The following is a 21,788-nucleotide window of genomic DNA, read 5'->3' as shown; positions in this document are numbered from 1 at the left end:
AGCCAGGCAGAGAGTCCCAGCTTCCACAGCCAGCCAGGCAGAGAGTCCCAGCTTCCTCTCGTTTTCCCACCTTTGCTGGTGGCTTCCTAGAGCTTGAGTCTCATTGCCTCCTCATTCCCTTTATTAATGGCAGAAGTACACTTTACTAACCCTCTGTTGCTTCTCTTGATAAAACGTTGAAAGCATCTTTCTATGAGAATAGCAGACTAGTACTTTCGATGTCAGTCCTTTAGGGATTTTTTAATGTCCCCCTTTTACAGCCTTAAAATGCCACTTACATTTTAAATGGCAGCATTCTTTTTCCTTTGATCCTTTGAAGGCTTGCTGGATTCTGTTCTGATCTCATTGCTGTTTCGAATTCTTGTGTTAGACTGACTTTTACATGATGTGTTCTTCATGTTTGCATATGTTTTGTTTTTTGTATCTGATATATATATACACACACACACATATAAACATATAAATTATACACACGCGCGCGCGCGCGCACACACACACACACACACACTGGTTTTTGACACACAGTTTCTCTGTGTAACAGAGGCCTGGATGTCATGGACTCACTTTGTGTAGACCAGTCTGGCCTCGAATTCATGAAGATCAGCCTGCTTCAGCCTCCCAAGTGCTAGGATTAGAGGTGCACCACCACACCCTGCATATCTGGCATTCGTGAATTATATAGTGGTGCCTTACGTTCATAACTTTCCTTATCCTTCCATTTGCTGCCCTTACTGCTTTAAGTCTCTTCCTCCCAGTTTGTTTCTTCTCCTACAACCTAGATGTTAATGGTTCTATTTCTGTTGTCTGTATTGTGCGTCTCTAAATCACTGACTTCTCATCTTTTCTGGGTATGCTCACTGTAGTCACTCCTGCTCAGCTGTGCCCAGTACCTACAAAAGCAAGGGAAGGTTAGGTATTTTGGCTCATGGTTTCAAAGGGCCCAGCCCTTAGTTGATTGGCCCTGTCCACCTGGGCAGATCATAATGGTGGAGGAAGCCTCCAGCAAAAGCCAGCTACTGATACCACAGGGAGCCAAGAAGCAGGAAGTGAGCGAGAGGTCAGAGCTAGTCCCAGAAGTCCTGTCCCAGTTAGGACGAAGTCTTCCAGCCAGGCTCTCTTTCCTAACATTCTGAGAACTTCCCCAGAATACTGCCACTAGCTGGGCACCAGGTTTTCAAAACCCACCTGTAAAAGCATATTCTATATTCAGAGCATAACACTATCTTAATTTCCCTTTTGTTCTTACAAGTTCAAGCTCGCAATTCTTTGTGAAGGAGGAGGGTGCTGTGAGTGTGCTGGCAAGCATGCATTAGATCCGCGTTCTCTCCCTTCTTTGCGTTTCTTCCCTCCCTGGGGCTGGTGATTCCAAGTTTCCTTCCCTACATGCTTCTCTTAGAACTAAGCTTTGCTGGCACACAGCTAACAGAAAGGTAGATGTTCAAATCCAGTGCCTTGGGTGAGTGGATGTACTGTAGAGTTTTTGTTTGAATGTAGTGCGGAGTGCTTCATACTGCCCAGGGCCTGGTGGATCAGGGTCCTGAGAAACCACAGGATCTGAGTACTGTCTGGTCTTCTGGGTACTGACCCCTGAATATTTCCTTTCTGTCTCTGTTGCACAGAGACAGTGGATGGGTAAACACGTGTGTGTGTGTGTGTGTGTGGTATTTTCCAATTAATGCTACTCAAATCGACCCCTGCAGTGCAATTCCTCAATATCCACCCCAATGTTCTGGGTTCCAGAATGAAAGACACACACACACACACACACACACACACACACACACACACACAGTCTTGCCACTTACAAACCTCCACATGGCTGATGTACTTTCCAATAATTCCACCTCATCACTTACTAAAGCCTATATTCCATCTTGGCTGCCCCGACCCAGATCTGCAGCCCTCCCGAGCCATGATCCCTGGCTCTTAACTATTGGCTGTGTCTATGTCCTGCACTTCTCAGGTATGTTAGCTACTCCTTTCCTGGCGTGGCAGCTATCTCCTTCCTCCTCCCTCAGTCCCTTGGGGGTGGGGGGAGGGAGGAAGGAGGATCCTCTATCTCCCTGCCCAGCTGTTGGCTGCTGGCAACTTTATTTACCAATCAAAATCAGCTGGGGGGTAGGGACCCTAATAAGTTGTCTTATAAGTTCTCCTGCAGTTTGAGGGACCTAATTAGCATAACGCAAGCATTAGACCAAATCCTCAACATTTGTGTCTTCATCTTCTTGTTGTCTCTAGGCGTATGTGGGAGAGAGGAAGATTTCCATATGAAATTTCTTGGCTAGAAAAATCCCTGGTTAGCTTTGTAAGAAGTGTAACTGTGTCCTTGTGGATACAGTTACTTAGTTCTCAGCCAAGGTTTCTGATCCTGGAGATTAGCCACTTGACAGACATCTCTGAGGTCCTCCTGACCTAAACTTGGGCCCCACAGTGGCAGCCTACAGCTCTCTGGGAACTAACCAGATGAGCCACTGTGAGGTTGGCGTAAATTAAATCCCAAGGGTAAGTTACATATCCGCCCCCCACCCCCCAACTTGGTTACTATTGAAGTATGAGGAGCAGCCCATGGAGCGCCCTGCTCCTGCAGAGAACCCGTTCCCAGCAGTTGCTGAGCTGTAGAGGCTTTGTGGGATCTGTGTCATGACCACATCAAGGCTGAGAGGAGCAAGAGCTAAGAAGGGACTCAGGGAGCAGTCTGATTTCTGTACTATTAGGAAGGGGAGGGAGGCAGTGAAAGATGACATCAGTGATGGGGGCGGGCAGGGCAGTGTGAAGCCCTGCTCCTACACACACACAAGGGGGATGCTGCTGAGGTGCAACGAAGTGATGGTGAATGGAGAGAACAGCACACTGTCACTGGTACAGGAAAGCAGGAGGAAGAGCCTTCCAGAATATCACAGTTAACGTCAGTCAGTTACTGGCTGCAGTAGAACGTGGTCTAGTTTGCTGCCAGTCTCTGTTGTGTTGATTATGAAAGAAAAGTATTGCTCACGTGCTCAAGCTCACGAGCAAATCACTCTTGGGACTGTCACTTGGTGTGCTGGATAGCTTTATGTCACCTTGACATAGACTGAAGTCAGTAGAGAAATGCCTCTCTCTAAGATCGGGCTGCAGGCAAACCTGTTGGTAGGTTATCTTCTTAATTAGTGATTGACAGCAGGGAGGGCCCAGCCCGTCGTGGGTGTTGCCATTCTTGGGCTGGTGGTGCCAGGTTCTCTAAGAAAGCAGCCTGAGCAAGCCTATAAGCAGCACCCTCCGTGGCCTCTGCATCTCTTCCTGTCTCCAGGTTCTGCCCTGCTTGAGGTCCTGTTCTGAGTTTTTTTTTTTTTTTAATGGTGAATTTATGTTGAAGTGTAAGGCAAATAATCCCTTTCTCCCCCACGATGCTTTGGTAATGGTGTTGCACCACAGCAATAGTAACCCTGACTAAGACACTTGCTGCTAGAGCCCTTGCCCAGCCCCTAAGACTCCAGCTCGGTCCTTCAAGAAAAACAACAACAAATTCAACTAATGAAATGCACCACGTTCCTCTGGCACACCTTTCTGTCTCTCCTTTTTTTAGTACATCTGCGAGTCACTTTCCTTCACCCTCCCCTGTCTTTACTGAGTTCGGCTGACTGCAGGGCCTGAAAGTCTCCTGGCTCCAATCTCAGGATCACTTACTTACTGCCTGCCATCCCTGCAGTGGCATCTTTGCAGGTGGATTCAGATGCCCTAGTGTGGCCAAGGTCCTGTGTTCCTTCCCGTACCCACTCTCCAGCCCAATGCAAAGACTTAACAGCTCTGAAAGCTGCCAGGCTCTCACCTGTCTTTCAGCTCTGCTGTTTCTCTTCAGAGCCTCCGTCGTTCTCCCGAGTCTGGCAGTAATTTCTCCTTATTCTGTTGCATGTCTCCCACATGTCTTCCAGCCCTCCCACTGTCAGGTTTTAAAACTCATTATTCCCGAGTCTCAAAGCTCCTTGAGAGAGTCCCATTATGCAAATGCCACCTTTTGCTCTGTTTATTATCAGCTGTCTCCTGTGTTAAATGTGAGCACCTTTGGGCTGGGGACTGATGTTTTTTTTTTTTTTTGGTTGTGAGCCTAGCCTTTAACGGCTGAGCCATCTCTCCAGCCCGGGACCGATGTTTTAACTGCAAAGTTTTGTCCATAACGTGCCTGGTGAGTAGCCAGAGGGGCAGGAAATCGGAGATGTTTGTGGTTGGGAAGGGAGGCGTGAGAAGGAGCAACTGCTAGCCAGCCTTGTGAGAATACATTGAAAATTTTAGATTCCCCCAGCCTCCGCTCAGTCTCGGAGGCTGCTTTCGTGTCCGTGAGCTTTCTTGTGGCAGAGAGCCAGTTGCATTACCTCAAGTCTCTCGATTTTTGTCCGGCAACACACTGCTTGTAAAGAGTTACCAAGCCGGAGACATGGTTTCCACCCTCAAAACATGTATGATGGGAGTTGAGTGGCAGGCGAGGCTAGGTTGTGAAACCGTTGTGTGGCAGCAAAATGCCAAACTGATGCTGCTTTAGTTGAGAGGAGAGTGTACAGACAGGGGTTGGCAAGTGTTTGGTGGAGGTTAGGTTTGAGTTGGGTGTTACCTGTTGTCTTGTTTTGGTGACTGTTCAAAACAGAAGTCTGCTAGTGTCGTTTTTGCTCTTTTTATTCATAGGACTGCTTGTAGATGCTCACAAAAGGGTGGCTGGCACCTGAGGGTGGAGGTTGCCTTACTAAAAGAAGTAAGATATGAAAATGATCAGAGCCAGGCTGGGGCTGGGGCCCTGTGATAGAGTGCTCACAGGGTGGGGGCTGGGGCTGGGGCTCTGTGGTAGAGAGCTCACATGGCATGCACTGGACCCAGGTTCCACTCATAACAAATGAATAATAAGTTGTCTGGTTCTGGTTCTCAATTATAAATTAATCTCACAAGATGTAAAGCTCAGACTTTAGAAATCACTGAATACACAGGCTTAGGTGAGAACTCGATAACTTAACTACTTGCAAACACAATGATCTGATTCCATCCCAGAACACAATCTGGGCATGCTGGCATATGCTTGTAATTCCAGGACAGGACAAGCATAGACAGGTGGATTCCCCTGGCCTTCCAGCATAGACTGTTTATTGAATTTCAGGCCAGTGAGAGACCCAGTCTCAAAGGGGAAAAAGCCCACCTGCTGCGGGCCTCCATCTTCCACATACAAATATATTGACAAGCCACACTACTAGGAGAAATTGTGAACAGAAGTTTGGGAAATGGCTATAAGCCTGACTGTTGATGTACTTAATGGTTGTGATTCAGGTTTTTCCAGTATACAGTGATTTTTTTTTTTTTTTTTTTTTTTTTTTTTTTTTTTTGTCCAGTAGACAGACTTATTCCTGAACAGGACGGGGGAGGGATGGTACAGGCTGGAAAAGTGGAGCGAGGTGTCTTCGTTTGATCAGCCTGCAGACATTCCCTTCCACCATGTTCTTCTCACCTGAGGGCTCAGATTGCCAGTGTTTGGCAGGCAGGAAGACAGGTCTCTTAAGAGAATGTGGTTCAGCACTCTGGAAGACAGTCTGTGCTGTCATCTGCCTGGGAAAAGGGTCAGAGGCAATGTAATGAACTTCTGTACCTGGCGGGGAAGACACCCCCAGGCAGCTCTTAAAGTCAGACCTCTGCTCTCAGGTTCCTCGAACCTGCTTCTCCCCACAGCCCTTTCCCTGGTAGGAAGGAGTCAGGAGGAGGCCGGTCTCAGACCCTCCCTCCACAGCCACTTTTGCTGTGTTAGGCAATGCCCAGGTGATAATGAATGACACTGGAGGAGTGGCAATCTAGGCATCCTTGACCTCCTGAAGCCAGGAAACCCAACCGCATGTGTCCAGGAGCTGCAGACTTGGGTTCTTGTAGCTGAGCTCATGTTGGTAGCTGTCCTGAAGGTCAGTTGTGCTGAGGGCACTTTTTTATCTTTGCTGTAGCCAGACCCCTGTCAAGAAGCCAATTAAGGGGTGGGGTGAGGTGAGTAGTTTTGTAGACTTAGAGTTTGAAGGGATACGCACAGTCCATCCTGGTGGCGTGAAACACCAGGTGGTGGGAGCCCCCCCTTAGATTCATTGTATCCCCATCAGAAAGTAAGGATAGGAAAGGAAGTAAGCCAGACCATAAAACCTCAAGAGCAAGCACCAGCCAGGCTGTTCCTCCAGCAAGGCTTCCCTCTTAAAGGTTCCATAACCTTTCAAGACAGCTTCCAGCACACAAATGTACTTGCAGGACAAGGAACTTCACATACAAGCCATAGAAACTGTTGCCTCCTAGTTCTGGTATTGTCTGTAGTCCAGGCCAATGTGAACTCACTGTGTACGTAGCCCAGGTTGGCTATCTCCATGAATTCTTGGCCTCCAAGCACCTGGAGTGCTGATGTAGCTGCGCAGCACCGTGGCCAGCCAAGTCCCTCTCAGCTCTTTAGAGTGGTAGCTCAGGACATAGATGTGTGCTCGCGTGCAGAAGAGAACTGGAGTTGAGCTTCCTAAGCACAGGAAGAGGTAGTTTCACAGGGAACTCCATTCTAAAAAGAATGGAAACTGTGTTCTAACTGTAGATTTTGGTTCCCTTGCCTCTTAAGTTGGTCCTAATGTCGGGACTGAATTTCTCCAGTTATGTGATTGTGCGGAGGGGTTATCAAAAAGGTGACTTAGCTAAAAGGGGAAAAAAGCAATATTCTAGAATTTGTGTGGAGGACAGGACAAGACTTTGCAAGGAGGTGCCGCCCAGGGAGAGGACCTGCTCAGTCTAGTGTGCCCCACTTTCTCTGCAGAGCTCTAAGGATGGTTACTCCTGGAACTCGTTCCCTCAACTTGTTCCTATGCTCCCAGCTTTTGTAAACACACTGGAAACCCAGTGTCTCCCAAGAGATCTCTACCCAGTCTATTATTTCTGATGCTCACTGCCCTAATCTAGCTTCTCCAATCTCTTTTCAAAGATGCACTAACTTAGTCTTAACTCTGAGTCAGGAGTCAGTAAGATTTATTTCTGCACTCGCTTTTCAATTCTAACATCCCAAGAGCTAGCCTACCCAGGGCCCAGGATTTGTCTTGTGCTTCATTTGGGGAGGATTGTGGTTTTTCTGAGCTGGTTTTCTGAGAGAGAGTTCTCTTCCAACTCTGGCATTTGTGTGCACAATGTACCTCGGCCCCAGGATGGGATACCGTGTGGGTTCAGGACACTTGGAGCTTTTGGATTGAGCTGTGGCCCTCCATTTGCTGCTGTGGCAGCATTGGGCAGTTGTTATGACCCATCACCAGGAAAATCAAGGCCAACTTAGTGATGTTTCCATAGGACTGCTTCCTTGGCAAGTCACCTGGGGGGCTTTGGGCAGAAAGGGCAGGAGTCTGCATGGTGCCATTCCAGTGTGTTTATAGAAGAAACTGGAAGCATCGTGTAAGTGAGAAGGCCAGCTGAGGGAAACAGCGGAAGCTCTTTTCTGCATTTTCCATTTTCTACACAAGCTGATAATATATACAACGGATAATAAACATAGTCTGTAAGATGGTATAAATCACACACCTCATTAAGGACCTGCGCCTTAGTTGTGGTTTACATTCATCCCCTGCAGTTACTTCAGGATCCCGTTCAGTGCTATCCCTTCAGTGTTCACGGGCAAGTGGGAACTCCTTCATGTCTGGAATATTGATAAGTTGGACCATTAGCCGCTGATGTCCCTTAACGTCCCTTTTACTATGCACCCAGCGTGAAGGAATGCACAGGTGATGAGAGCAACAGGGACGGGCTCTGATGGCTGTGTGCTACTCTGGGCTGTCCTGACCTTGTCATTGGCTTGGATCTGGGATCTTGGTAGGCTAAGCATCCATTGTGGCTACATGAAGGGTGCTTGTTTCCAGCTCGGTCTGACTGGTTACTGTCTTCACTCTTCATGGGGTACCATCTGTGTGTAGTTGGCTTTCTGTTACTACAATAAACACCTATGATAAACCAGCTTACCCAAAGAGAAGATTCACAGTTTAGGAGTCTTAAATCATGACTGATCGGTCCCCTTTCATGACTGATTGGCTTGGGGGTGGGGCAGGCAGCAATAAGGCACATGTGGTAGAGATAGCTGTTACCTCCTGGCTGCTAAGGAGGCAAGAAGAAGGCTGGAGGTCCCATTGCCCCCTTTAAAGACCAAGTAAGCTTTCAGAAGGTTGCACTTCTCAGGGTCCCTGCCACTTTTCCCAGGCTGGAAACTGATGGCTATTTGGGAACATTCGATATCCACACTGTAACAGCTCTGAGTCTTTGTTTTGTTTTGTTTTGTTTTGTTTTCAAACGAAACAAAAAGCAAATCCACAGATGTAAACCTTCAAAAGTATCCACACGCTCCCAGGCTGAATTGGAAATGTAATTTTGAAAATAATAAGACTGAGTTATTTCTTTGTTTTTGGATGGTTTGAACTCCAATGCCTTTTCTCTCTAGGGGACAGTCCCAGCCCTCTCAAGGATGATCCCCCCAGCAGCAGTCAGGACTCGCTGTCCACACCGCCTCCCACAACTTCAGCTGCCCATGGGTCTCCTGGACCAGAACGAAACCACCTGGCCGCAGACGGAGGGAACTGTGGAGATGCCACCGCTACCACGTAAGTTGCTGTGCTCTGGTGTGGTGGTGACAGAAAGAAAGTCATCACTGTTTGGCCAGCAACCACTCAAGTCATTAAATCCCAGGACCAAGCCTGATTGGCCAGCTGCCCAAGGGAGGTGGCAAGGCAAAATCTTTGTTGAACATGCCTTTCTGTTTCCTGGCTGGAAGGGGACGGGTGTGGCTTCCAGAGTTCAGGTTGTGGTAGTTTGGGGCCATGAGAAGGAAGTGTCCTCCCCCTTCTCAGCAGAGCTCCACACTAGTTCTGTAAACACAGAAGGGGGTGTGTGCACCACATGGGCTCTCTCTGGAGACTGACCTAGAGTGCTGGCTCAGATAGGCTAGTTCTTGGTTATTATTAGGTTCACGTTCTGTTTGACGTCATAGCATCTTGCCTAATGGAGACTTGGTGACCGATACCTGACCTTACCTCCTTGTCTACATCATCAACTCAGGTCTACTGGAACAAGTGATACTAATCCAGACAGAAAGCCTTGAGCTTGTTTGATTGCATGGGGTTTTCTCTTAACCGTGCTGATGAGCCTGAGGAGTCGTGGTAAGGCAGGGGGATACTGACCCTGCAGAGAACATCTGACGGTTCCGAGGGGACAAAACAGATTTATGAATAATTATAAGACCTTACTTGATTAGTCAATCAAATTACATCCAAAATGTATTTATAATTTACCCAGAGAGCACTAAAATTTTTTAAACTAAAAATTGCTTAAAATAGATTATAGATAATGATGTCATCTGACCCTAGCTGGGCATTCTTGGGACTTTAAATGGATTGGAGTACGTTCTTCACATTACTTGGCTTTTTATAGCCTCAGCTGGATTCATATGAAATCATTATGATCTTATTAAGTATTAAGAGAGGCTGGGAGAAATTCGGCATGCTGAAATTCTGGGATGATCTTTAGTGTTGAAAAGCTGACCTGAAATCAGAGTGAAACTCCCAAGTTTGCATATTCATTCTCTAGAGGTATGTGTGTGTGTGTGTGTGTGTGTGTGTGTGTGTGTGTGTGTGTGTGTGTGTGTATGGATGTGTGCAGCAGTTTACACATTCAAACTCCCAAGTTTGCATATTCATTCTCTAGAGGTGTCTCTCTGTGTGTGTGTGTGTGTGTGTGTGTGTGTGCGCGCGCACGCAGCAGTGTACACAATCAAGCTCCCAAGGTGATTTTAATTTTCTGTGCTGAAGATTATATATTGTGGACTTAAATCATGAGGACTGGAATATGCTTGTCTCCTTTAACTGTGTATCAGCAGTAAAGCCCCTTTTATGTTGCTGTGGTACCCAGCGTCTAGTCCTGGCTGCCCTGGGGTTGAAATTAGTCTCTGCACTCTTTAGTGAAGTCCAGATCCCTAGATACTTCAGTAAATGCAAATCCAAGTCAGTGGAGTAAAGTTTAGTTAGCCATCGCTCTTCCACCGTGGTTCTGCAGGAGAGTGACATTACGAGGCATGGGATAGCCGTTGCTCAACTCACAACACATTTGGGCCCAACACGAGGAGAGCATGATATGTTTCCTCAGATTAAACGGGGAGTGAATTTCCCAGCTTCCCATTCATACACATTTGAAAATGTCATGTAAAGTACTCCAGCCTTGAGAGCTGAAGTGGGAGGGTTGGAGAGCGGCGGAAGCAGGCAGGGAAGGGCTGTGTTGTAATTGAAGCACATTCTACTCAGGGTCCTGAGCTGCTTTTCTTCTTATGTTGTACATTAAATAGATCTGTATGAGAGTCTAGTGTATGTGCGAAAGGGTTTACTTGGTCTGGGGAGATGGCTCAGTTGGTAAAATATTTTTTGCTGTGTAAGTGTAAGGACCTGAGTTCAGTCCCCAGAAGAATTACATAAAAAAAAAAAAAAGCTAGGTACTGCATGCACAGACAGGGAGAAAGAAACGCAGGACTTGCTGGCCAGGCAGCCAGGCTTAATCGCTCATGAGAGGCTCAGAAGACAAGGAAGAACAACACCTGTCCTGAGGAACAACCCCTAACTTGTTTTTCACATGTGTACATGTAGGCATGCCTGCATGTATTCATATGCGCGCACGTGTGCACAGACAGACAGACAGACACACACACACGCACACACACTCATACACGCACATACGTGCACACGCGCACACACACACACATGCACCCACACACATGCGCATGCACGCGTGTACGTACACACACACACACACACACTCCAACTGTTCAGTTTTACCAAGGAAGACGCAGGAGCCAGGCACTGGTGTGGAAATCTGCTAGCTCAGAGAGGCAGAGAAAGCACCCATGACATCCCAGAAGGAACAAGCAGCTCAAAGACCCTCCTTCTCTTTACCTACTTCACTCCTGTCTGAGGATACCTTCTCAGCCTCTTGACCTAGGGTTGACTTTAGCTCTTGGATTAAAAGTTTGTGCTCAATTCTTTGTTTACAATAAACAGAAGCTCTTAGGTTAAAGGTTTATGCTAGGGCTGACCCACACCACAGCAAGGATCCACCCCCCCTTCATAATCTTGGGGTTCACAATGTGATCAAATATCCTGCAATAGGTGATTGTAGGCTGCCCCTCTGACAAATAAGATTAAGGTAAGTGGATTCTTCCTGTTTCATTAATATGTTTTTTAATTGACACAAATGGTTGTCTGGATTTATTGTGTGCAGTATGTATTTCAGAATGTCTATAGCATGTATAAGGTCAGCTTAGATTATCCGTGTGTTCATCACCTCCTGCGTCCATGGTGCAGGGTTCCAAAGAGTCTGCACTGACTCCTGAGATGCAGCTGGGCAGTTACCCTGCCGTACTACAGACAGAAGTCAGTCCTCTTAATAGTCCTTAATCTTTGGCCCTTCCCCAGCTTCTAGTCGTTTTTTTTGTGTGTGTGTGAAATCATCATTTTTAGCATACTTGTATTAATGAGAATATGCTGGGTTTTTTTTAATGGTCTAGACCAGCATACTTCTTGGTCTCCCGGGGACCTGCATGTATCTCCTGTACACTTGGATTTCCTCCTTTAGATACATCTCTGTATGTTTGCACATAGTCCAACCTGTTTTCTGCATCTAGCTTAATCTTTACATCCAGGATGTGGAGTCTCGACATGTACCCTTCTCTCTTGATCATCTTATTTGTCATTAACACAGTGGTGCCTCTGGCCGTTAATGTTTGGCCTTTTGTTTACATTCACATTCAGTGGTATGTATGTGTCTGCCTGATATTTACTCTTTACTTTCCCTCACTAATCATTATTTCCCTATAAAAAGCTCCTTGGGAAGACCACATTCCCATCTCTATATCACCACATATCTCTCCAGCTCTTAAGTTGGGTTTCTGTCCATCTTCCTTCTTCCTTATACAGAAAGATAAGACCCATTTACTGAGGCATTTCATGGCATTAGTCTGTGTTTCCTCTTTCTAGCATTTTTCTTTATATTTGTAAATTTGGTTTCCACTGTCACTGCCTGTCTTTTGTTCTCATCTCCATTTCTACATAGCAGGTGTGCAGTGCCAACTGTAGTAGTGAAATTCAAGCTGATGTAATCATAGTAGCTGATTCAAGCCAGATTAGAATGTATGTAAACAGTGGTTTGTTGGAAACCACTGGGGTGAGTTTACTGGTCCCAAGGAACAAGGCTAGTGAAGTCACAAATAGGGAGAGAGACAGAGGGGAGGGGGAAGAGAAAGAGAGAGAGAAAGAAGAGAGGCATCTGGATTATCTAGGGAAGAACCTCGAGGGGAGGGGCAGCCCAGCTCCTGGGCTGGAAAGTTCAGGGTAGAGGGCAGGGTAAGCCAGGTATAGACTGTGGGATGCTGGGAGAACCTGAAGGCCAGGTCTGCTTTGGTAAATAAAATATGCATCTCAGCTGTTTGTCTACGGTCTCAATACCAACAAGTAGGCTCTTACTATGCTAATCAAGTTTCTTTTAAATCAGAATCTCTATGGGGGCATTAAAAGCAACACAAAACCTTAAGGTGGTACTGGCTGGTTTTCAACTACAGAACTAGTGCTTATCCCAGTTCCTGAAGAATGGAACCCAGCTGCATGTCGGTCACATAGGGGTCTGACATAAGGTCACCCCGTTTGCAACGACATACAGAAATGGCTTATCTTTGCAGCATTATTACAGAAATGCTGTATCCTTGGCCTCTGAAAGGCAGATTGACAGAGGAAAACCCACAACAGCTGTGATTCTGCCCTGGGCAGGGTAAATGCAGCTCCGGCCTCTGTAGAAAGCAATGCGGCAGAATTAGATTTCTTGGGCTTTTGCTGATGTGTATGACTTGTGGGTTATTATTCACTGAAGTCAGTCAATCCAAAGCTATTACTTACCTGTACACTCAGTGAGGTGACAGGTGACTTCATTGCCAGTGAAGAATTGCCAATTCGGGCTCCTCAGAGGACATGACATCATAGGTCAAAGTATTTCAAATGTCCCAAAGTTCCCCCCCCCCCCCCCAATAAAGTAGTTTTCTCTAAACAGGTTTTCTTCTATTGTAATTGATGGATCTGGGTCTCTTGACAAGTAATCCTTTTAGGCTCCCTGCACAGAAGAAAATTTCTTTTAGGAAATACCAGGTATTGCTTTCTGCTTTCTCACTAGTTTGCCAATAAGAAGGCATGGACTCATGTTCTGCTCTACTCCTGATGGCTGTGTCCTATGATGCCTCTTTTCTGCCTGGGTGTGTTGGCACCTATGGTTCCTCTCTGTCTTAGTCAGGGTTTCTATTCCTGCACAAAACATCATGACCTTCTTGGGGAGGAAAGGGTTTGTTCAGCTTACATTACCACATTGCTGTTCATCACCAAAGGAAGTCAGGACAGGAACTCACACATGGCAGGAACTTAGAGGCAGCAACTGATGCAGAGGCCATGGAGGGACTTACTGGCTTGCTTCCCCTGGCTTGCTGAGCTTGCTTTCTTAATAGAACCCAGGACTACCAGCCCAGGGATAGCATCACCCACAATGGGCTGGGCCTTCCCCAACTTGAACACTAATTAAGAAAATGCTTTACAGCTGGATCTCATGGAGACATTTCCTCAACGGAATGAAGCTCCAGTTTGTGTCAAGTTGACACACAAAACCAGCCAGTACACTCTCTCTCTCTCTGGGCATTCGCAAGTCCCCAGAGCAAGAATGCTTCCTGCATGCTGAAACACTTGGTTTGGGCTGTTGGGAATAGTAAGACATTCTCAAAATAATAGTACATGCTTTTAACTGTTGAGCTGTCTCTCCAGCACACCATTAAAAAAAATACTTTGATTCTTTGAGAATTTTGTACAGTGTATTTTGATCGTACATACCCCTCCCCCCACTTCTTGCCAGGTCCACTCTGCATTTACTGTCCATCTAACATTATGTCCTCCTTAAAACAACAAACAAGCAAAAAGCCATGAAGTCCAGTTTTTGGTGCTCGTATATTCTTAGGTGTGCGGCCATGCACTGGACTGTGGTTGGTCTACCTAGGGCAGCATCCTTAGAGCAAACCGAGTCTCCTTTCCCTCCAGCCGCCAAAAGTTGCTGGTAGTCCAGCTGAGGGTGGGATTTGATGCTTACCTCTCATTCCATGCTGGGACGTTGTCTTGGTTACATCTTGTGTCTTGTATCACCATCCCAGGGAGCTCACCTGTACATTTGCCCTGTTGTGTCCAGGAACCACCATTTCCATTTAGTTATCCTCTATCTCTTATTCTTAGTATCTTTCCAGTCTCTCCTCATGATGGTTCCTGAGCCTTGGAGGGGGGCCGCAGTTGATTTGGGGTTTTATTAGGGCGGAGCCGTCCACAGTTTCCTGTTCTCTGTAGCTTGACAGGGTTCAACCTGCCCTTTTTTATTCTTAATGGAATAATAAGCTTTCTTTAAATGAGGCAGTCTGAGGTTCCTCGGGGACGACTACTTGGCATTTCAAATACCTTCAACAGTTTTATTGGAGATATGAAAATACTCTTTAGATACGATGTATAGTTTCATACACCACAATAAGTTGCACTAGGTGCACTGGAAGTTCAGAGAAAAGAATCAGTTTTTAATAGACTTCTGAAGAATTGGCACATATGACAGAAGATATGACAGAAGTCTTTGTCCTCTCTCTCTGTCCTTTTCCGGCCTCTTCTGAGTGCCCGCCTCAACTATACACTCTTTGCTTATTCGAACTTTATTTTGCTTGAATTTCTTGCTTACCTTGTTTTATGCGGTGCTGAGGATTCACTCCATTCACCTGGCACATTCCAAGAAAACTCTCTCCTGCTGAGTGACAGCCTCAGCCCTTCTTAGACCCGGACAGGCAAGTGTTCCTAGTTGGTGCCATAGTATTTTACCATAAGGTTGTGGTCATTGTTTCAATAGAAAATAGATTTCTTTTTCACGTTTGCACTAATGGTCACAGTTAAACATTCATTGATTGTTTTTTTTTTTCTAAGAAGGGCATGGATGTTATATAAGTTTAGAAAGATACTAGGTGAGAGTGACAGGTCTTGAAGGCAATAAATTGCTCATTTTAAGTGTCCAGCAGCTTTTTTGTCTGGTAGGGAGATCATTTTTTTTTTTCTTCTTTCTGTTAAACACTGGTCCTGGCTATGAAAATCTGGTGCTGGCATGGTGCAGAATGATCAGGTTACCCCATTGGGTGATGGGAGCTCTGCTCTGCTCTGCTCTGCTCTGCTCATCCCTGCAGCCTTTACATCTCGGCTTGCTCAGCTCTCTTCTGTACCTCCAGGAGCACTGGGATCGCAAGACATTGAGCCTTTCAGCTTTAGTGCAGGCTGGTGGTTCAGGGTTGTGGAGGTGTGCTTAGCTATCATCCTGTGTTTCTTAGGAAGCTGGGTTCTGAGTGGTTTTGTAAATCATTTCATCTGAATGCTTATATGAGCGCAGTGAGGTAGATCTACACTAATGTTTAAAGAGAGAGTAGGACACAACACAAGAAGGCTGGCGCGTCCGTAGTCAGGGATGTGGGCACAGCTGACCCCTTAGGCCTTCTGTGACTTAGGGTGTTTGTCTGTTCCCCATTTGCTTTACTCTAGAGTCTGAACTCTCTGGTTGCTTGTGGCACTCTCAGACAGTGTGTGGGTGCCAGCCCTTTACCACCTAGATTCTGAAGACCCAGCTGGTGGGTGTCAATGCCTGTGGTTGGCAGAGAGACCATCGCCACAGTAGTAAGCCTTGCAGCTGTGGAGTATGACTGCCTGTGGAGCGAAGCCCTCAGTCTGTCTAGTAGGTGCACTCATTATCTAGCACCTCACCCGAGAAGAGGCTGGAGGGCTGAGGGACTGGAAACCTGGCTGAGCGGGAGAGGGAAGCGTCTGCAGCTTTTCTTTGAGGAGTGTGTAACTTGCCCTCCATGAGTTTAGTGAAGCTCTGAAGCTGGTCACAGGGCCTATATCTGTGGCTATCAACAAACTAGGAGTGTCTACACAGAGACCTTGGAGGCCAGAACTTGTCCTGTATAGTTCCTTGATAGGGTGGTTTTGATAACTGTGTCTTCTGTGTGTGTGTGTTTGTGTGTGTGTGTGTATTATATCTAACTCACGTCTTTGTGTTGTGCTGTAACTGCACATTCTGAGTTTTAAATTGTAGTGTTGACTATCCATACAGCTTTAGGTTTGCATGTTGAAAACAGGGGTAGAGTTTCTGCTTCCTGAGACTCGGGAGAACGAGTAAGTCTCACAGTTAAGTCTCGCTTGACTTTGGTTTTCCTTTTGCTTTCATTGTTTCTCATCGCTAAAGATTTCTCTTGCTTTGATGCCATTGTTGTGACTTATTGTTCCTTGCTGCCTCTGAGTTGGTTGGCTATGACTTCAGAGTAAATAACGTAGGGGCCTCATTAGCCTTCTCTCTCAGCAGGGATACAGCTGAGGAAAACCATTGATTGCAGCCAGACAGGCCTGGCTTTGCACCCCTTTCTTCTTCCGAAGGTTTTAGAAAAGATTATATAAGTTAGTCAAGCAAACTGAGCTTAGCAAGATTATCCATAAAAGGCAAAGGCGAACACCTGCCCTCTCCAGGGTCAAGCTTTCAAGGCGGCGCAGTTACCAAGCCCACTTACTGCTCTCGTGGGAGTTGCAGGCAGTCACTGCTGGCATTTCACTAACCCTGAGGACCCAACAGGATCTTCCTTCCCCAACCCCCCTCCTGTTTTTCGAGACAGGGTTTTTCTGTGTAGCCTTGGCTGCCCTGGAACTCACTCTGTAGACCAGGCTGGCCTCAAACTCAGAAATCCACCTGCCTCTGCCTCCCAAGTGCTGGGATTAAAGGCGTGCACCACCACCGCCCACTTCCAACAGGATCTTCTTAAACTTGGCTCCAACTTCCTGTTCCTGTGGTTACATAATCTGCCCACCAAGCAGCTGGGGGAGATGGCTCTGTAACCTTGGAGCAGCCCTAGATCTTGACCTTATGGTGAGTTGTTCAGCAGTCCCAGAGGACCAACTCTAGCCTCCTCCTCAAGCCTTGATGTTTGGGAATCTCTGAGAAAAGTCACGTGGTGTCACATGGCCAAGACCTGGGAAACCACCAGACTCATCTACCAGAGGTTTTTTTTTTTTGGTGAATGGCAGTTGTCACAGTCAGCTTGATGAGTGACCGATGTGTATGTTCAGGCCTCCCGTTAGGTAGCTGCTATTTTCTACAAGGAATTGAGCTGGTGGAAACATTCCCATCAGGGACCCTATTGGACTCCAACTCTTAGATCTCTAACAGCCTGTAATTTTCTGAAATGAAGCTTCAGTTTCTTTCTGTTTTGCTAGCAAGCTTGTTTGCCCTTCATACCTGACTCCACAGCAGTCATTTGGAAGGAAGGAAATGGAGTCATTATCTAAGATTGGGTCAAAGATGGCATTCTAAGACGATTCTCTTACGGTGAGACCAAGAGAGCTTGCCCCGGGAGTGAGCCTTCTGAGTCCATGTGAAGACATAGTTGTGGCCTTTCACGTGGGATGTCCGGCATCTTCCAGGCTGTGAACTGAGTATTAAATGCGACTGTATTCCTTCTTAAGATTGCAGGCCTGACTGCTTTCCATGCCTTCTCCCCGTCTCTGCAGTCCTACAGGTTCGTGCTACAGGGTGAGCAAGCTACTGTTTTTGCAATTGACTTTAATTTGATTGGCCAGCACCCTCCTTCAGAAGGACCAGTGGGAAATAGCCTCAGAGAGCATTAGCTGCCCCATAGATTGCCCTAGGTGTTTATAGGTCATATTCAGGCCCTACTCAGGCACTCTAGGCTTACTGGCTTTGTAAATAAAGTTTTATTGCAACACAGTCACACTTAGTCCTTTGTGATTTGTCTGTGGCTGCTTTTTCTTCACAGGGATGCCAGTGTTGAGTCAGATAAGAAGACTGTGGCTTTCAAATCCCTTTTTGGAAGAAGTCAAATGAATCTCTGTGGTAAACCAATATGTTCTTGAGAGCCTGCTTCATTGCAGATGCTTACCACCACAGTGGCCATGTCTGCTAGATGTTGGGTATTTTCTCAGCATAAACTTTAGACATCTTTTCTTGCTGATGAATGAAGCAGAAGTTTTCATTCTGGATTTTGGATATTTTAGTATGTGACTGTTAATGCAGTACCTGTATGTGTCTTCTGTGAGATTAAACTTTCATTTTGGAATAGTTTAATATCTACAGAAAAGTTATAAAAATAGAACCAGATCTTTACTCCACTGGCCTCCCTTCTTACACAGAACGCTAGTGTCTTTGTAAAAGGTGGAATTAGCATTTATGCTGTACGTGCCTTGGCTTTTGGTGAGAACAGTGACAGCGTTACAGCTATTTCAGAAAGGTGGTCTGGACTGGCAGTGTAGCAGCAAGTAGCGAGGGCATCAGCTGCTTCCCCTTACAGTGCTCTTCTCTGCACCTTCCACCTGGTACATCATTTAAACTACACTGGTCCAGCCTACTAACTGTCCACTCTTTTTCTGAGAATGTAAGGTTCCGAGGCTGACTTTGGCACGTATGGATGTAATGTGCCCATGACGCACAGCCTCTGGGAGTATATAGCTGTGCTCTTCCGTCTCGTTCCTGTCTCCATTTCAGATAGAAAGGGGAGTGTATTTAAGGGGGTGAAGCCACTCACAAGCCCATGGCCAGCAAATGGCAGCCCTAACTAGCCTTGGCATTCAGTTCTGTCTGCAGAGCGAGTGGTGTCATGCGTTTGTCATGCCTTGTAGCTGTCCTTGCCTTTAGCCCAGAGTCTGCCTCCTGATTTCTCTGAACTCAAATGGCTGGCCCTTCCTCTGTTGTCTTATTCCAGCCTCTCAGAACATACTCTCCATTGGCTCACCCAGACATGACTGCAAATCCCTGTCACCTTTCTGAGGTTGTCTTCCAACATATGTCATGGAATGTTAAGGTGGTGGAGACTGAGCGAGCTAACATAGACAAGCTGGGCCTAGCACACACACGTCACAGGGCCTGGGTGTGAAAGATGAGGAAGACATAGAGGAAGGCCCCTCACTCGCATCCTCCAGGAAGCCTTCCTGATTGGTATTTGAGAGATGCTCAATGCTTCCTTCTCTGTCCCTGTGATAGATCTGGGCAGATTGCTCCACGGCACCAGTCATGGTTACCCTAACCCTAGCCCTGCCTTACCACTTCTGGAGAGCGGGCAGTGTTACAGTCTCCGTGGTATCTCCAGGTCAGCCCCGATGGGTACTTCTTTGGCCATAAGTAATGAGTGAATGGGGTCTGTGTTGGACTCTTCCTAACAAATGCAGAAAACACTCCTACCTAACCCCATGGATTCTGGCAACCTCATGGGGATATCTGTGCTATCTCATGCTTCGCCTTGCTGAGAGCTCATTTGGCGTGAAACAGTTTGCTCGCTGTGGCGTCCCCCCTTTGGAACACTGAGGAATGACTGGTATTTATTTTACAAAGACATTTTCATAATCTATACATCTACAGTATTTCATTTTATCTTTATTAACATTGTCAAACCCTTGGTTGGGACAGCTGTTCAGGACTTCGCCTGTATGTTTCCCAGACAGTAGGGGACTATTGCACTAGTGTGTAAGCTTCTGCTCAGAGGCCTTGCAGATGAAGTTGTGAGAATCACGCATTTCTGAGCAGACTTTCAGTTTGAATTTAATAACATGTAGTAAGCACCTGAGACTGTGGAGGGCGTAGTCACTTCTAGTAAAGCTGTCATTTCTTGACAGTTTCCCTGCTGTGAGTTTTAAATTGTTCTTGTCCCGCATCCTGACCTGGCCTTCCGTTGCCAGCAGTGCTCAAAGCTGACCCATCTGCTCGCTGAAGAAATTCTGTGGCGTTTTCTGAGGACCATTGCGACTCCAAAGGCTGCAGCCCCTTCTCGCCATTTGGGAATGCTTGTGCTCTTCTGACATGAGAACCGTTAGCATGCAGAAAGGGCAGCCTCCAGTGCTGAGGTCAGTTGGCCCCACAGTGCTAATGTGTTTCATGTTACAGGATTCAACTCTGGAAGTAGACATATTGATAGCTAGCACCATTTTGTGTGTTGTTTGCCACTGGGAAAATCTCTAGGATCTTTGCCTGACGTGCTTTCTTTCTCCACAGCAAGAATATTTATTCTTCCTTTACAAGACTCTATGTGTGTGGGGGGGGATGAGGGGGGGGTTGGGGTCTGTGATTGCCCAGCATAGGAGGAGGCAAGAATTAGATATAGCAGTGGGAAGCAGAGTTTCCAGGTTTAAAGTTGAAAGGACTTTTCATTTGATAGAGATAGAACATTCATCTGATGCTCAATTATTCTGACATCACCAGTCCTTTTCATTATTTAACCCAGAGACACTTAGCCAGGTTCTCATGTGAGCCATGAGATACACAGAGGTGACCGGGATGACCATTCCTACAGTTTTCTGCTGATAATATGGGTAAGGACTGTGGAGGGTCGAAAGTTTTGTTGTGTTTGCACACTATTGAATTAGCCTGCCAGGTAGGTGTGTGGATCCTGGTAGAAGATGCAGGAGTCCCAGCCCAAAGCCACTGACAGTAGTCAGAACATTAGTACTTCTTGTCCCAGGTCCACAGGGTGATAGAACAGAGACCAGGTGATAGCTGGAGAAGTATTGGAGAGGAATCAGGTCATCTAGAAACAGGAATCTTATTTGATGGATGAAGCTGGCTCTTTGCTCCAGAAAATCACAGTCTCTGCTGTCCCCAAGCCCATTTTCCCTACAGATATTCTCAAAAACCAAGGTGTCCAGATGATTGGATATTCAGAGGCATAAAGAGGCCTAGGGAGAAGGATTTCCCACCAGATAACATGGGCAGAACTGCACTAGATGAGAGCAGAGATGGCTAACTCATTAGGCATATGGAGGACTCGGGACCCATGTGGGAAGCTGCTGTGCTTGCGGTTCCGTAGAACCTAGAAGCTCTCCCTCAGGATGTGTTAATTGCACAAAATAAAGTTTTATTATGACAGTTCCCACAATATGTAAGATGTACTTCAACCTTGTTTCCTGTCATTACTTTCTCTTAGACTGCCTCCCGTCCTGTCTCCCTCCCTCCGTTCCTCCAACAGCCCCACATGCCCTTTCCCTCCCCCTTCAAGACTGTTTAAAGAAGGGGAGGGGATAACAGAAATTCCCCTGGGATGTTATTTTTCTCCACTATTTTGGAGGTAGGGTATTTGAAAGAATTAAGTATTAAAATTTTAAGCCATATTATAATAAGTAATGAACCAAACTCTGGATGATGACATAATGAATACCATGTCTATGGTTTTAGGAGGGTGGTGCTATGAAAAGCTAGACGATGAAGGTGAATCGTAGCACGGGCTGCGCCTGGGGTCTTGGTGTGAACCTGTGGAGTGGAAGGGACTTGTTTGCCTGTTTAATGCCTTAGTTCACTCTTTCCTGAGTGGATAGGGTTGCAGCTTCTCTTCTGCCACGCAGATCTCCCCTCGACAAAGTTTCCCATTCTCCAAGAGGCTTAGCATTTCTCCTGGATACTGTTTCCAGACTTGAGTTTTGCCGTTATTTATGAGCGTAACAACCCACCCAAAACTGAGCCTATGGAAGTTTAAATGAGAGTGGTGTGAACAGTTGGTGAGCCCTGTTGCGGTTGTGTCCCTGAGGGTGGATTCGAGGTTTCCAAAGCCTACACCGGGTCAGTGTCAGTCTCTCTCTGTGGGCCTCCATTTTGCAGCTCCTAGCTGCTGCCCCAGCTTTATACCTGCCTGCGTGCTGCAGTTCTTCTTGTCATAATGATCATGACCCCCC

At 46.5% G+C, this 21,788-nt stretch overlaps 1 protein-coding gene across 2 annotated transcripts in view; it reads left to right on the top strand.

The window, feature by feature from the left end:
• Arhgap10 (Rho GTPase activating protein 10) overlaps nt 1–21,788 on the top strand; it is a 258,556-nt gene that overhangs the window by 223,915 nt on the left and 12,853 nt on the right. For both annotated transcript variants that reach the window (XM_031340368.1, XM_031340367.1), the window contains one exon: nt 8,435–8,594. In XM_031340368.1, the coding sequence (XP_031196228.1) occupies nt 8,435–8,594 (160 nt within the window). The remainder of the gene's footprint in view (nt 1–8,434; nt 8,595–21,788) is intronic.

This window comes from Mastomys coucha, unplaced genomic scaffold, assembly GCF_008632895.1.
Source record: "Mastomys coucha isolate ucsf_1 unplaced genomic scaffold, UCSF_Mcou_1 pScaffold22, whole genome shotgun sequence".
Lineage (NCBI taxonomy): Eukaryota > Metazoa > Chordata > Mammalia > Rodentia > Muridae > Mastomys > Mastomys coucha.
Note: the sequence above shows the minus strand (reverse complement) of the source record. Positions and strands in the feature narration are given on the sequence as shown.